The following is a 15,668-nucleotide window of genomic DNA, read 5'->3' as shown; positions in this document are numbered from 1 at the left end:
ACTGTTGCCAAACAGCTTTTTAATGGCTAAGCTTTGCTTTCTTTCTGCCGAGTGGAGAATTTGCAGCTGGAACTGGAGAGGCCTTCAAGATTTTCACTGTGCTGGCTGCATGATAAGCCTGCCACTTTCTTCTTTTTTAAAAAACCTTTTAAAGTGCTGCCTTGGAGGCAGAAATTAAGCTGATGCTGCTTTCCATATCACTGCATTTCCATGCTGGAAAATGCACCGCTCTCTGCCTCCCGAGAAGCTAAAGGTACAGCTCCCACAACAGCTACATTCTACTTTCGCTGTTGGAGTGAATAGGCCTCTTAATGCCTGTTGCTGGGAATTCACAGTGCAGAAAATGTTGTTGCACTCAGATCCTGCTTGCGGGCTTCCTGCTGACAATGGATTGGCTACTGTGAGACTGGACGGGCCATTGCCCTGATGTAGCAGGCATCTTTTCGTATTGTTATGATTCTGCATTCATCCCCTCACTCTTGCCATGGTTTGCATGCTTGGAGAAGGCAGGTAGGGAGGAAGGAAGGGGAAAGCAGCCCAGGAAGCTCATGGCAGGAGGGCAACAATGGGCTCTGCAGCTGCATGGTCTTCCCTAGGGATCCTTTCCAAATTCCCTATCTCTGTATTCTCTGTAAGGAAGTGTCTCTAAATTAGCTTGCTGCTGATAACGCTAAGATTGCAGGTTTGATCCCCATATAGGATGGCCGCAGTTGTACTAGATCAGGCATGTTCATAGTCCATTTGGGGGGCATAATCTGGCCCACTGGTCAGTTTAATCCGGACCCCCTGTGGCAGTTCATTTCCTAAAGCCAGTGTGGTGTAGTGGTTAAGAGCGGTAGTCTTGCAATCTGGTGAACCGGGTTCGCTTCCCCGCTCCCCCACATGCAGCTGCGGGGTGACCTTGGGCTAGTCACACTTCTCTGACATCTCTCAGCCCCACTCACCTCACCAAATGTTTGTTGTGGGGGAGGAAGGGAAAGGAGAATGTTAGCCGCTTTGAGACTTCTTAGGGTAGTGATAAAGAGGGATATCAAATCGAAACTCCTCCTCTTCTAAAAAAAGGCTAAACAACGTCAAACTCAAAGAAAACTTAACAACTTCAAGCCAAAAAAGGTCAATAACATTGGTTGGCTCTTTGGTCGGCCCTCACGGCCCTTCACTTCATCAAATCTGTCCCTTTTTGAAGAAAGTTTAGACACCCCTGGACGAGATGCATTCAACTCTACAATTCTATTATTCTAGGTGGTACTACAGCATGGTTCTGGGTCTTGGTTGGTGCTCAGTGTTATTCACCCCCTACAAGTTAGCCTAGTAAGAGAAAGGGGTTGATACATTTGGGTGCTATGAGGGCGGTTTAGTAGATATTATAAACCCACCAATCTATTATTTAGTTCTGCCTTGAGCAGGAAGTGGTGGGAAACTTCAAACGACAGTGCAGCTTAATTCCTCTGCTGAGTGTTTTTCCATGTGTGAGTGTACACACACACACACACACACACACACACACACACACACAGGAGAGAGATGCAAACAAACAAGTATTTGATAGGATTTATTTCATGCCTTAAGGTTCTAGAGAGGCTTACAGTATAAACACACAATATCAAGATGATTTTAAAAATGTATGTCTACCATTGATCAAGGCCAAATTTGGTTACTCCGGAATCGTTTTCTATATTCTGCTGTTTGATATTTTTTTTTCTTGCCAGTCAATGCAAACTTCATTTTTAAAAGCAAGCCAGCAGCAGGACATGTAGCAAGTGTCCCGGCGAAGGTTGAAACTCAGCAGTTATGTAAGGTCTGCAGGACTTGGCGTCTGTTGTTCATCACATGTTTCTGCCATCTGAAGTCGTGCTGAACGCTTGAAAACAAGAAAGTTGTCTGTGAGTGGCTAAACAATGGACAAATGAGAATAATCGAGGTCCTGTTTCATTATTTTAATTAGGGATGGGCAAGCTTCAGGCTGATTGCCCTGAAAATGAATTGGACTTTTAAAAAGGTATTCACACTTTAAGTTCTCGTCTCCCTTCGTCTCAAAGCAACCATTTGGGAGGGGAAACTTGACTTGGAGAAAAGCTGGGGTAACAGGAGGTGGAAGAGGGCTCCCAGGGGCACAGAATCAAGCTCCATGCTCCCTGACAGGAAACAACTACTTAAGGCAGGCATAGATAGGCAAACTTGGCCCTCCAGATGTTTTGGGACAACAATTCCCATCATCCCTGACCACTCGTCCTGTTAGCTAGGGATCATGGGAGTTGTAGTCCCAAAACATCTGGAGGGCCAAGTTTGCCTATGCCTGACTTAGGGCTTTATAGGCCTTGTACCTGGCATTACATGGGAGTTGTAAGAAACAACAACAACAAACATCTGTGCAGCTTTGTAATCAGTGGTTAAAATCAGTGCATTTCAGTCCACCATCTTAATATAAAATGGCACCCAATTGTATCCAGACACATGAAAACCTGCTTCTTCCATTTCAGGAACCATCATGCAAAATAGAGATTCAAAGGGTGCCTTTTCATGTAGTTTATATTGCACAAATATTATTGTTGTAAACCTCTTTGATTATTTTATGACATAGTGGCAGTGCTTTTTTTCTAAAAATATGTTTAGGGGTACTCTCACTTTGACTCAAGGAAATCACAGTTTTATAGTTCAGATCAGGGAAAATAAATACAGTAAATGGACAAAAGTACAAAATGTTTAGGGGTATGCGTCCCACTGTGTCCCCCCAGAACAAAACACCTCATAGTGGTATATAAATATTTTTTATATAGCAATGTGCTCACTGCGGCAAGAGGGCAAGTTAGTGTGCTTGTTCAGTTTTGGCCCTTCTATATAATATTTTTTAAATATATGGCCAGCTGATGACAGAAATGATTACTTCACTGTAGATCTTAATAGCAGGGCAGCAGTTCAAGTTAAGATAAAATGCAGTTGCTTTATTTCCCCCCGACTCTGGAGTCATAAGGCTTAAGAAAACGGCCAGCTGGCAATATTCTGAAATTCTTCTTGGCTTTAGGTGCTGATAAATAGAAGAGTTAGGGTTTTGTTTTTTTTCCAGTTTGAAAGAATGCAATTACTCTCCCCCCCCCCCAAATCAAATACTTATGCATGACTCTAAACTAGTACTGTCAGTCTTTTGCCTGAAGTGTGTGTCTTGTTTGCCAAAGAATAATGACACGGCCCCTTCAACATAGTGGCCAGTCTAATGCAAAACCCAACAAACTCCTCTTGTGTGGGGTTAAAGGTAAAGGGTAAAGGGACCCCTGACCATTAGTTCCAGTCGTGACCGACTCTGGGGTTGCGGTGCTCATCTCACTTTATTGGCCGAGGGAGCCAGCGTACAGCTTCTGGGTCATGTGCCCAGCATGACTAAGCCGCTTCTGGTGAACCAGAGCAGCGCACAGAAACGCCGGTTACCTTTCTGCCAGAGCGGTACCTATTTATCTACTTGCACTTTGACGTGCTCTTGAACTGCTAGGTTGGCAGGAGCAGGGACCAAGCAACAGGAACTCACCCCATTTCGGGGATTCGGACCACCGACCTTCTGATTGGCAAGTCCTAGGTTCTGTGGTTTAACCTACAGTGCCAACCGCATCCCTGTGTAGGGTTACCATCTCTTTAATGGCTAGAACAGTCTTTATCAACTTGGTGCCATCCAGATGTTTTGAACTAGAGTTCCCACCAGCCCACCATAGGGTGATGGGAGGGTTTGCCTCTCGACTGATAATGAAAGCAAGATGAACAGTGGACATAAACACCCAAAGAGGAATAATGTACTGTAGTGACCTAGCCTAGGTTGCTGAGCTTTTGCGGGGAACATCAGTGTGTGTGTGTGTGTGTGTGTGTGTTTAGGCTTTTAAAAAAGGATTTCAAAAGCATTTTAAAAAATAAATAAATAAAAATCACCCAGCTTGCCATGCGTCTGCGATTTCCTGGCCATTTTGCCGATTTGGCAAAAATCCGCCTAGATGCATTTTCAGAGCCCGGTTCCTGGATGTTGTTGCTGTTGTTTAGTTGTGTCTGACTCTTCGTGACCCCATGGACCAGAGCATGCCAGGCACTGCCGTCTTCCACTGCCTCCCGCAGTTTGGTCAAACACACGCTTGTAGCTTCGAGAACACTGCCCAACCATCTCGTCCTCTATCGTCCCCTTCTCCTTGTGCCCTCCATCTTTCCCAGCATCAGGCTCTTTTCCAGGGAGTCTTCTCTTCTCATGAGGTGGCCAAAGTATTGGAGCCTCAGCTTCAGGATCTGTCCTTCCAGTGAGCACTCAGGGCTGGTTTCCTTAAGAATGGATAGGTTAGATCTTCTTGCAGTCCATGGGACTCTCAAGAGTCTCCTCCAGCTTGAATAACTCAGAGAAGCTATGAACTATGCCAAGCAGGTTCCTGGATATGGCAGCCCTAACCTAGCCACTTCAATTCCCTGTTGAGCTCAAATCTCCATTAGGATGGGGTTGTCTCCCTAGAAATGGACTGGACAATAAGGAAAACTGAAACTAAGGAAGAGAGACTACCCGTAACCCTTTTAAAATTGGTGGAAAGCTTTAATTTGATTGACATATGGAGATTTAAACACCCACTGGACAGGGAATTCGCTTCTTTCTCAGAACCAAATCAGTCTGCCGGAAGAATCGACTCAGTTTTGATATTTCCAGGGTCCAACATATTCTCCCTGAATGATCTAAAATCAGTGGTAGAGCACATGCAAAAAGGACCCAGATCCCATCTGGCATCTCCAGATGGGACTACAAAATGTTCCTAATTAATACCCTGGAGAGCCACTTGCCAGTCCATGTAGACCTGTGTTAGAACTGTTGTAAAACAGGATCTCTCTCTGGCTCTACTTTTTTCCTTATCAACACAAGGGTTGGTGACCATGAGGACTGGGAGGGCAGAAGGCAGAAAGCCCCGCAAGTAGGTGGAGCTGAAGCCATTGATAGGCATAGACCATTCATTCTTGCTTTCTCCCCATCTTATATATTTTCTGAGAATCCTCCAGAAAAATAATCTCTCAAAGGACCTGCTGATGGCATTTTACCATTGTACGGTTGAGAGTGTATTAACTTATGGTCTGTGTGTGTGTGTGGTTTGGGAGCTGCACAGTCAGGGGAAAAACAATGCTGTCCAGGGTTGTAAAGACTGCGGAGAGAATAACTGGGTGCACTCTTCCCACCTTGGATCAAATCTATGCTTCCAGGTGCCATAAGAAAGCTGCAGAGATAGTGCACACCCCAGAAAAGATCTCTTTCAGCTTCTGCCTTCTGGAAGAAGGTACAGAGTTATGAAGACTAGGACTAGCTGCCTGAGAAACAGTTTCTATCCAAATGCGTTTTTGGTTTTAAACGCAGTGTAAGGTAGTCTCTATGTGAGTATATTGTATTTAAAAATGGTGTATCAGAGTTTTTAGGGGCTAACAAGGCTGGGATAGTTGGGATAGCAGGCTTCTTGGTTTTTGAATGTCTGATATAGATTTTATTCCTTCCAATTTCGTTGTTCTGTATGGGACAATGACAATAAAGATTATCGTATCGTATCTTCCTACCTGTTTATTCCCCCCCCCCCAAAGCCAACACGTGACACTAAGGAGAAAGGGAGCTGACAGCCTGGTTCGACCCCAGGAAGTGGTTGTTAAGAGGCAGGTGGGTGGAGACTGGCTGACAGCATACTGAGATTGATGGGGCAGTACCCCATTTGCCATAACAGACCACCCTACCCAGGGACAAGGTGTGAAGGCCTCCAGGTGTACTATTTTGTATGCTAAGAAGGCACTGGGACACGGGTGGCACTGTGGGTTAAACCACAGAGCCTAGGACTTGCTGATTGAAAGGTCGCGGTTCGAATCCCCACGATGGGGTGAGCTCCCGTTGCTCGGTCCCAGCTCCTGCCCACCTAGCAGTTTGAAAGCACCTCAAAGTGAGAGTAGAGAAATAGGAACCGCTCCGACGGGAAGGTAAACGGCGTTTCCGTGTGCTGCGCTGGTGCTGGCTCGCCAGCTGCGGCTTAGTCACGCTGGCCACGTGACCCGGAAGCTGTCTTCTGACAAGCGCTGGCTCCCGGCCTCTTGAGTGAGTTGAGCGCGCAACCCCAGAGTTGGGCACGACTGGACCTGTTGGTCAGGGGTACCTTTACCTTTACCTTTAAGAAAGCACTATCCAAACTTCTGTTCACACTCGCACAGCACATTTATCAAAAGTAAAGTGCCCGCAAACGATCTACATTTAAAGTGGTGTGGTAGTGTGTATCATAATGAATCATAACGTTTTGCCTATATGCAGTATGTCAAACTGAAGTAATATTTTAAAAAAAATATTGGCCAGTGTTAACGGTGGCTGATGTGCTTTAGGGTAATTGCAGCAAAGTCTTGTTATAAGATCCTTGGCTTACTGAATGTCAACACTGTTAAAACGTTGGCCGTGCACTTGGTTTCTGCACAATCCTATTAATTCCCCCCGCATTTTGATTCCCTTAAAGTGTAAAACTGGGCACAGTAGCTTTCTACCCGTTTTGGGTGTGCTTTCACTGACTACTCCTGCTGCTCAGCGCTTCCCTAACTAGCTTTCTGGCATCCTTTTATTTAATTGCCGCATCTCTGCTAGTCTAAAGACTGCGGCACCTGTCAAGGAGCAGCAGGGCTGAGGCCACAAGGAAGTTTCACCTCTTGCGATGTTACAATCATGAAAAGCACAAAAGGGCTTTATTTATTTTAAAAGTGTACACTGGTGGTTGCCCGGGAGAGGTGGCGGGAGCATTTTGAAAGTTGTGAATGAGGGAAGAGCAATTTTAACCCCAATCTTATCTCTATACAGTGGTACCTCGGGTTAAGTACTTAATTCGTTCCATTGTGTATTGTTTTGTAATGATTTGTTGGGTCTCTGGACCGTAATAAAGATAGATGATGATGATGACTTAATTCATTCCAGAGGTCCATTCTTAACCTGAAACTGTTCTTAACCTGAAGCACCACTTTAGCTAATGGGGCCTCCCACTGCCGATGCGCCGTCGCTGTGCAATTCCTTTTCTCATCCTGAAGCAAAGTTCTCAACCCGAGGTAATATTTCTGGGTTAGCGGAGTCTGTAACCTAAAGCGTATGTAACCCAAGGTACCACTGTATAGCAAATTCTGGTTTGCATCCGACTTTATTCGTTTTATACTTGAGAGGATGGCTTCCTCCCCATCATATTGTCCACAACAAGTTAAGATCTGCCCCCCCCCAAAAAAATTGTATGGGTGCACCCACCATCTTGACAGTGTGTTGGGTTAGGGAAATGCCTTCTCTATCATGTTTCCCCATTTGTGAGACTCGTTTGTGGGACCCAGGGAAGCTCACATGCCTCCTAGGTTGCTTCCAGACAACTTGTTTGTTGAGCATTTTGTCCTGATTTGTCTTCAAGGAGGTTAGACTGTGCCAGTTATTTCTTGAGCTTTCATTCTGATTTGTTGGTGGGGTGGTTATACAATGTTGTGTTAAGGTGGAGCCCAAAACAACTTCCATTTGCTGTTATGTAATTGAATCCTGCGAGAAAATTGGGACATTTCAGAGTGTCCTTACACTAAAGTCTTTCAGATATTAGGTGATCTTTTCTACTCTTAACTGTATTTAAAGCATTTTTACTGTTTTAGAATACTTTGCAGGTGAGGGACAGGGTATTATGGATGTGTTTCTGGGTTTCTGTCCTGGGTTTCCTTGGGAAGAAAGGTGGGATATAAATTCAGTGAATAATAAAATAATAATAATTTTGATTTCCCTGAGCTTTTAACCTCCAATGCATTTTCTTTTTTTAAAAAAATCTGCTGTGATTTATACTGTTGTCAGTAGTGGTTCTCCTCATTATTACTTTTATGAGGTATTGTCATCTGCCCAGGAAATGAATCAACCTGTCTTGAACCTCCTGGCATTAATTGCTTTAATTCTTGTGCTGTTTTAATGGGCTTGTTTTATTTCACATTTTAATTGTGGAGATTTCACCGAATGTTTTGATGGAATTTTTTCATTGCGCATTTTAACGAATGTATGTTTGTATTTTATGTTATTTTTTGTAATTGATTTTACACTTTGTAAGTTGCTTAGAAACCACTTTGGCAATGAAGCGGTATATAAATGAACACGACTCCTACTAATAAATGCTCTTTAAAAAACAAAAACAAAAACCCTACACACACAAACACAGTGTTGTGATTTCATTTGCATTGTTGTAACCAGTTAACTGGATTCTCCCGAATGCTTGGCATGTGTGGTTGGAATGTGTGGTTGTGAAGTCTGGGTGCTGTTGCTTGTTGTGCTGTGGTGTGTACGCACATCTTCAAGCTGACACTAGTTTGTCAAATTTGAACCTTGGCATAATTTTTACTGAGTTTTTCTTTCTTCCTTTCTTTACATGCTGAGCTGTATGACTTGTGTTCTCCATGCCACATTCCTCTGGATTATCCTGTAACATGGGGCATTCTTCCTTCTTCTGCCCCACCCTATAAATACTTAGTATATATATAAAATCCTAAATGGCGGCTCATGTTATCTTAAGCCTGCATAAAAGTTAAGAGTGAGGTGTGGTATGGAAAGCACACTTGTTGTCTTAGCTCTGCTGAGTCAAGAAAAGGGATAAACCAATATAGGCTTAGTCATACAATCAAGCCTAACCTTACCTCTTTATTTTATTGAAAATAAATAACGAAATATCCATACCTGTGCAAAAAAACCCCAAAGCATTCTCAAACTGCTTTTCTCCCCCCCCCCCCGCTCCTTTTTACAGGTCTTCAGAAGACAAGGGATATCTTCAAGGAGCATTTCCACACCCAAACATGTTCCTGACCTGCTGCTTAGTGGCCTTGGTGTTTATGCTCCCTGCTGTACAAATGGGTAAGTCTGGATGGATTTAATTGAATGGCCACAATATTCGTTTTATTTTCCACATTTTGTGTTCTGCTTTTTTTTAAATATCATGAGGGGTTCTTAAGTCAGGCTGCAAATAAAACTTAAAAAAATGTTTGTATATATAATAATAATTAATAATTTTATTATTTGCAGCCCGCCCATCTGACTGAGTTTTCCCAGCCACTCTGGGCGGCTTCCAGCACATACAAAGACATAATAAAACATTATAACATTAAAAACTTCCCATTTAATTTAAAAAGTGAAATATGATGGGATTCATAAATTGCACATAACCCCAAAGTGCTAGGAACGCCCTACTTTTTATTTATTTGCTTGTTTCAAAAAATGACAACTACAATGACACACACACACAAATCTTTTTTTTTAATTGGCACGTAAATATTAATAGAGTTTTATTCTGGAAAGGGAGAGTCACCTGTTTTGCTCCCCCCCCCAGCAGATAATTCAAAAAGCTTGAAGGCGTTTGTATGGGTCTCAGTCACTGGGCAGCTTTAAAACTCATCTCAGGGCCAAAAGAGCTTTAAAGTTCCTCTAAGTTCATGTTTTTCTAAATTTACACGGATGGTACGGGTGCTCAAGCCATTAAATATGGAGTGCTAGAGTGAAAATGCTGCTTATCCCATAGGTTCAAAGTGGGTGGATTAGGATTTTAAAGTACCTCCCCCTACAACTCATCACTCCCTCAAACCCCCAGAACCTGCATATTATTGAACGTATTTTTCTTTTGTCTTCCTTGGTTTCTATTCTTCATGTCTTCCATTGTGGAGCTCAGGGTAACATTTGTGGGGCCACTGTGAGGTGTCTCATCCAGACCCAGACCAGACCCAGTCCTGCTTCGTTTCAGCAAAGTTTCTGCTGTACAGTGGTACCTTGGGTTACAGACGCTTCAGTTTATAGACTCCACTAACCCAGAAATAGTACCTCAGGTTAAGAACTTTGCTTCAGGATGAGAACAGAAAATGCACAGCGGCAACACATCGACAGTGGGAGGCCCCATTAGCTAAAGTGGTACCTCAGGTTAAGAACAGTTTCAGGTTAAGAACAGACCTCCAGAACGAATTAAGTTCTTAACCCGAGGTACCACTGTATCTACTCTTTAGAACAGAGGTTTTCAAGCTTTTTGAGTCCATGGCTCCCTTGACCAGCGACATTCTTTCTGAGGCACCCCTGTGGGGCCCAAGAGCCCAGTTGTGTCACCCCTTGCCTGCACAGCTGGCAGCCTCTCACCCTTTTTCTCCTTTTTCACCCTCACCCTGAGGGTTCCCTCAGCCTCCTCTCCCTGCTCCTTGGGAGTCCTCTGCCACCCCTGGTCTCTGAGCTACCCACCCCCTCCCCAAATGGAGGTTCCTCCCAGAGGCATCATTCGCCTTCGGAGCATATAGCCAGGCTCCTGCAATAAACATCATCCAGCCCAGATGCTGAGGTCCAGCACCAAGGGCCTTCTGGCGGTTCCCTCGCTGCTAGAAGTGAGGTTACAGGGAAACAGGCAGAGGGCCTTCTTGGTGGTGGCACCCGCCCTGTGGAACACCCTCCCAGCAGATGTCAAGGCAATATTTTATTTTTAAAAGACAACTTCCTGTTTACGGAAGCTTTTAATGTCTGATGCTGTATTGTTTTTAATATTCGCTTGGAAGCCGCCCAGAGTGGCTGGGGAAACCCAGCCAGATAGGCGGGGTATAAATAATAAATTATTATATTATGCAAGCCTTTGGGAGACAGAGATGTGAGAGGGCAGAGGAGGAGGGAAGGAAGAGGGACAGAGACCAGGGTTGCCCACGGCACCCCTGGCCATCATTCTAGGCACCCCAGGGTGCCACGACACACTGGTTGAAAACCACTGCTTTAGAACAGGAGGTGCTCTGCAGGTGTTTCAGAACTCCAACTCACATCATCCCTAGCCTGTGCGGGTGATGGACAGGGAAGAGGGAAAATGAAGTCCAGCAACATCTGGAGAGCAGTTGCTTCCCCCTTGCCTTTAGAACATGCCCTGTTTTCATGAAACACATTTCCAGAAATGAACACTCAGAATTCAAAATTGCTACTCTCTGTCTAACTACCTGTTTTGCTTCTCATGCTCAGGAAGTTTTCATCAGGAAGCAAAAAAACTAACGCTATACTCGGGCCCATTGTTTCTAATCCTTGCTCAATGACAGAGGAGGGATAGAATACAATCTGACCTAGAAGAAGGGAGAGAAGAGGAAATTCACAGCTGGGTGTGAAATTTCATCTGTGATGGAGGAGAGATGCAGAGATGCACCTTGTAAAACTGTCTCTCTCCCTAGCAGAGAGCAGGCAGTCAGTTCTTTGATTTGCTTCCTAAGCCCTAACCACCCGCCATCTGTGTTAGGTGAAATTCTCTCATGCAGTTCTTGAATTATTTGCTGAAGCTGTCATTACTATAGGCTATTAAAACTGTCCCTTCTGCTCATACAGCTGTGCATCTCCTTCTAGGAGCCCGAACAGGTGTTCCCTGAAATATTTTTATAGCCCAGTCAACAGAGCATCTAATCTTCCTTTCATTAGTTTGTTCCTTAATGAACCCTTTAGCTCAACATTCAGTTTCCAAGAGCAGCCAGGCAGATGCCAAAAAGGAAATTTAAAAGAGGACACGAGGGGGAGACCCAGCTCCTGAAGTTTTTGACCCCTGGTATTCAGAGTTTGTCTAACACTGGGCCTAGTACAGTGGTACCTCGGGTTACAGATGCTTCAGGTTACAGATGCTTCAGGTTACAGACTCCGCTAACCCAGAAAAAGTACCTCGGGTTAAGAACTTTGCTTCAGGATGAGAACAGAAATCGTGCTCCGGCGGCACGGCAGCAGTGGGAGGCCCCATTAGCTAAAGTGGTACCTCAGGTTAAGAACAGTTTTAGGTTAAGAACGGACCTCTGGAAAGAATTAAGTTCTTAGCCAGAGGTACCCCTGTATCCATAATTTAGGAAGCCAGGTCTGGAAGTGCGGGGCACCCAAATATAATGCAGTGGTTTCAGAATACTCTAGGGTTCCTCAGGTTTGCCGAAGTATATATTTTTTCATTTTTAAAAATATGAAAAAAAATTATTCCACATATAACAACATCATACAGATAACCTAGCTCCTGGGTTAAGCTGGGATGTTGCATTGCATAGTATATATATTTTTGTAATGTGTTATTTTTTAAAAAGTAAATTACAGTCTGGTAGGAATCTGTGAACTCTCTGGACCTTTGAATGTTAAGGCTGTCAGTCGAAGGGAAGAAGGATAACAAAGAGAGGATATTTTGCCTCTGTGGTAACCTGGAGGGGAGGATTAGGGTGTGCGACAAATGAGATATGTATTATTCACTTATTTCTATATTTCAGAGTGAAATCCTGCTCTTCTTTCCCAAAGGGAATCCAGGGCATCTTGCAATGATAAAATTACATAAAACAATTCAAAACAATATTGTAATATTTTGCATTCAGCGGTTAAAACCAACATAATGAAATGTATTAAAACTGACCTGCAGAATTGCGTAAGGGGAATGCTGATCAAAGCCAACCATTAATATTTTACAGGACAGAAATTAACAGAATGAAAGTCGGTTTGGGTTTTGTTCTGCTATTTACTTACTATTTTTAAATTACTGGAATAGTTTCTGGATTTATTTTAAATCACTCAAAGATCTACAAAGAGATCCCGTGTCCATGCCTGTTCTATGGAACTCATAAGAACGTATGAACTCTGTCCTTTAGAGCTGGTCACTTGAGGCTAGAGAAGAGCGAAGGTGGATTCAGTCGAGAAACCACAGGCTAGCAGATTGACTGATCCCTTTCCAGGGTCTCTTTCAGCCCTGGACTTGTTTGTTTTTTTGGAATGTGACAGGAAACTCAATGCAGATGGAGAGAGTTTGTTTAGAATTCTCAATTTATCTTTCCAATGGCACAAGAAAAGAAAAGAAAAACACACACAGCAGTATGACTCTTGTCAGTCAGAGAATTTCCTGAATAGTTGCAGTGGAAAGTATTTACAGGGCAAAAGAATGAAATGTGATCCTTCTTTCAGATAGACTTGGCAGGGAGGAATTGGGGTTGGTTGTCAGGTTAATTTTAAAGGACACATCTGGACCATACAATTAAAGCACCCCGATACCACTTTAAATAGTCATGGCTTCCCCCCAAAGAATTCTGGGAACTGTAGTTTGTTAAGGGTGTTGAGGGTCGCCGGGAGACCCCATTCCCCTCCCAGAGCTACAATTCCCTGGGAAAAGGGATTGATTAAGTCACTCTGGGAATCCATTGATTCCAGTAAGTCTACTCTGAGCATGTTGGGTGTCGATCTCTAATTCAGTTTGCGCATTTGAAAACGCACTGGCTCCCAACCCAAGCTCACTGCCAATCCAAATAGTAAACATTATCAGAACAATGCAGTCCTATGCATGTTTACTTGGACGTAATTCCCACTGTGCTCAGCAGAGCTGATTCCCAGCAAAGTGTACAGAGAATTGTAGACTGAACGTGTGTTGAGTTGCACCGGATCTTCTTTAAGTGGAGTATGACATGCATTGAGGGTCCTTATACAGTACTTGAACTTCAAAGACCATACAGTGGTACGTCGGGTTACATACGCTTCAGGTTACATACGTTTCAGGTTACAGACTCCGCTAACCCAGAAATAGTGCTTCAGGTTAAGAACTTTGCTTTAGGATGAGAACAGAACAGGCACGGCGGCAGCAGGAGGCCCCATTAGCTGAAGTGATCTTCAGGTTAAGAACAGTTTCAGGTTAAGTACGGACCTCTGGAATGAATTAAGTACTTAACCTGAGGTACCACTGTACTCATAAAAATAGGACAAAGCCATTTCCTGTCCCCAGGGAGATGACGTTGCGAGCTGGGAGCACGCCCTCCCCACGCACATTGGGCAGGATAGCCCCTGCGCCATTGGTTGGTCCTAAGCCGCGTCAACCCAGGGCTGTCCAATCCGGACAATCCAGAGGCATGGCACAGGCTATTTAAACTGCCCACGGCCCAGGACAAGTTCCTTTTCTGCCCGCTCGGACAGTTCTCCCACGCCCCCCCCTAGGTTAGGCTCTTTATCTCCTGACCTTGCTATGGACTTCGGCTAGTCACCTGTTTTTTAACAGGGGCCTGATAGGAATTTTTCCCACTTTGCAAATTGGCATCAGCCATTTGATTTTTTGCCTACCTCGTAGCAATTCGTCACAACTTTGTAAGGTTTGGTGGTTAGGCATTGGAGTATTAGGTTGAAGCTGAGGGGAGCTAGCAGCCATCACCTACCCCTCCTTTTTCAAGGGTATTCCATTGAAGTAATCCGAGGAGCATGGTCTCTGTCCAAAGCCCCAGACGGGGGGCTAGGGCCATGGCATGACCCCTAGCGGTGACCCTGGGGGAGTTCCTAGTTGATGTGCATCAGCAGGGCTCCCCCTACTGGTGGTTAACCCTTCCAAGACTCCTGCAGATGGGCAGGAGTCAGATATAGCCATGTGGTTTCCAATGCCTAAGCCAATGCCACTCACATTCTGTAACCAACAAAGTTGTGGCCTTTTTCGTCCATTAACCTAAAATACTGTTTCATGTGTCGTTATTCCACTTCCTGGGAGAGTTGCAATGAAGATTAATTCTATGGAACGCCAAGTTATGGATCATTTTGACTATTAAGTCTTTTCCAAATATGTCCCCATTAGTTCTAAGTCATTGAGAAAGGTTTTCAAAGAAATATTCATTGGGAAGTGTGCCCAAATAAATTCCCCCTGTTCAGCTTGCTTACTGATCAGCTAAAATAATTCTTACCAGCTCCTGATGAACAATTAGAATTTTTTGGACCTATTCCCCAAAGAAAATTGCTTTGAGAACACTTTCCCAAGGACTTGGGACTAATTGGGAAATATTTGAAAAAGACTTGGCGGTTGAAACAGATCTATAACTGCTTGTTCCTTTGTATTATGTTCATTGACCTATTTTCATGTGTTTGTTCTTCCAAGTACGTTGCAAGTATATTTATATATTGGTAGGTTTTACTGCTTACTTCTTTAAGTACAGCCAGTTCCACTGCAAGATGAAATATGCTTAAGTATCCTTGGTTTTTATTTAAAGAGAACGATTACAACCCACTTAATAAAATGGTTGCTTCAGAAGCCAATAGGGAAGAGCCTAAATTGTAAAGTTTAGGGTGCATAGCAGACAAAGAATAAACTTCAGTGTTTCTGTGTGCATGCATGTGTAACCTGTGAGGCTGCTTTGTCATTGGTATAGACAGTACTGAGCTAGACGGACCAATGTTCTTCCACCTGGGGTCCACAGAAGTGAGTGGACTACAATTCCCATCATCCTTCACCATTGGGCTAAGCTGGCTATGGATGATGGGGGAGCCCAGGTTGAAGAACACTGGCCTACAGGCTTCCTTCTCCCTGCCCTACCTGGAGATTCTGAGGACTGGACTTGGGTCTTTCTGCATACACAGCAGGTGTTCTACCATGGAGCAATGGTCCTTCCCCAAAGAGAAAGAGGTGGCAGAAGTGGGGTGGTGGAACCGGGAGTGTGAGAATAGGGTTATAAAATATTACACAAAGTGGTGTCGATGTTCAGCTGTAAAAATGTTGAATGGTATGTGGTTAGAGTGTTGGACTAGAGAACAGTGGCAAGAAAAATTGATGGACTATGTGGAACTGGCAAAATTGACACATAAACTATGTGACAAGGACAACTGTGACTTTAAAGAAGAATGGGAACCTTTTACAAAGTACTTAAAGAAACAACAAAATGAATTGGACTCCTTGGCAGGTTTTGAATAAACA

At 43.9% G+C, this 15,668-nt stretch overlaps 1 protein-coding gene across 6 annotated transcripts in view; it reads left to right on the top strand.

The window, feature by feature from the left end:
• CEMIP (cell migration inducing hyaluronidase 1) overlaps window positions 1-15,668 on the top strand; it is a 161,865-nt gene that overhangs the window by 79,372 nt on the left and 66,825 nt on the right. For all 6 annotated transcript variants that reach the window (XM_083712458.1, XM_083712457.1, XM_083712459.1 and 3 more), the window contains exon 2: window positions 8,757-8,863. In XM_083712458.1, coding sequence (XP_083568584.1) covers window positions 8,806-8,863 — 58 coding nt within the window. In that variant the 5' untranslated portion in view covers window positions 8,757-8,805. The remainder of the gene's footprint in view (window positions 1-8,756; window positions 8,864-15,668) is intronic.

This window comes from Podarcis gaigeae (genome assembly GCF_964106915.1).
Source record: "Podarcis gaigeae genome assembly, chromosome: 14".
Taxonomy (NCBI): Eukaryota; Metazoa; Chordata; class Lepidosauria; order Squamata; family Lacertidae; genus Podarcis; species Podarcis gaigeae.
This window is presented reverse-complemented; position numbering and strand designations above follow the sequence as displayed.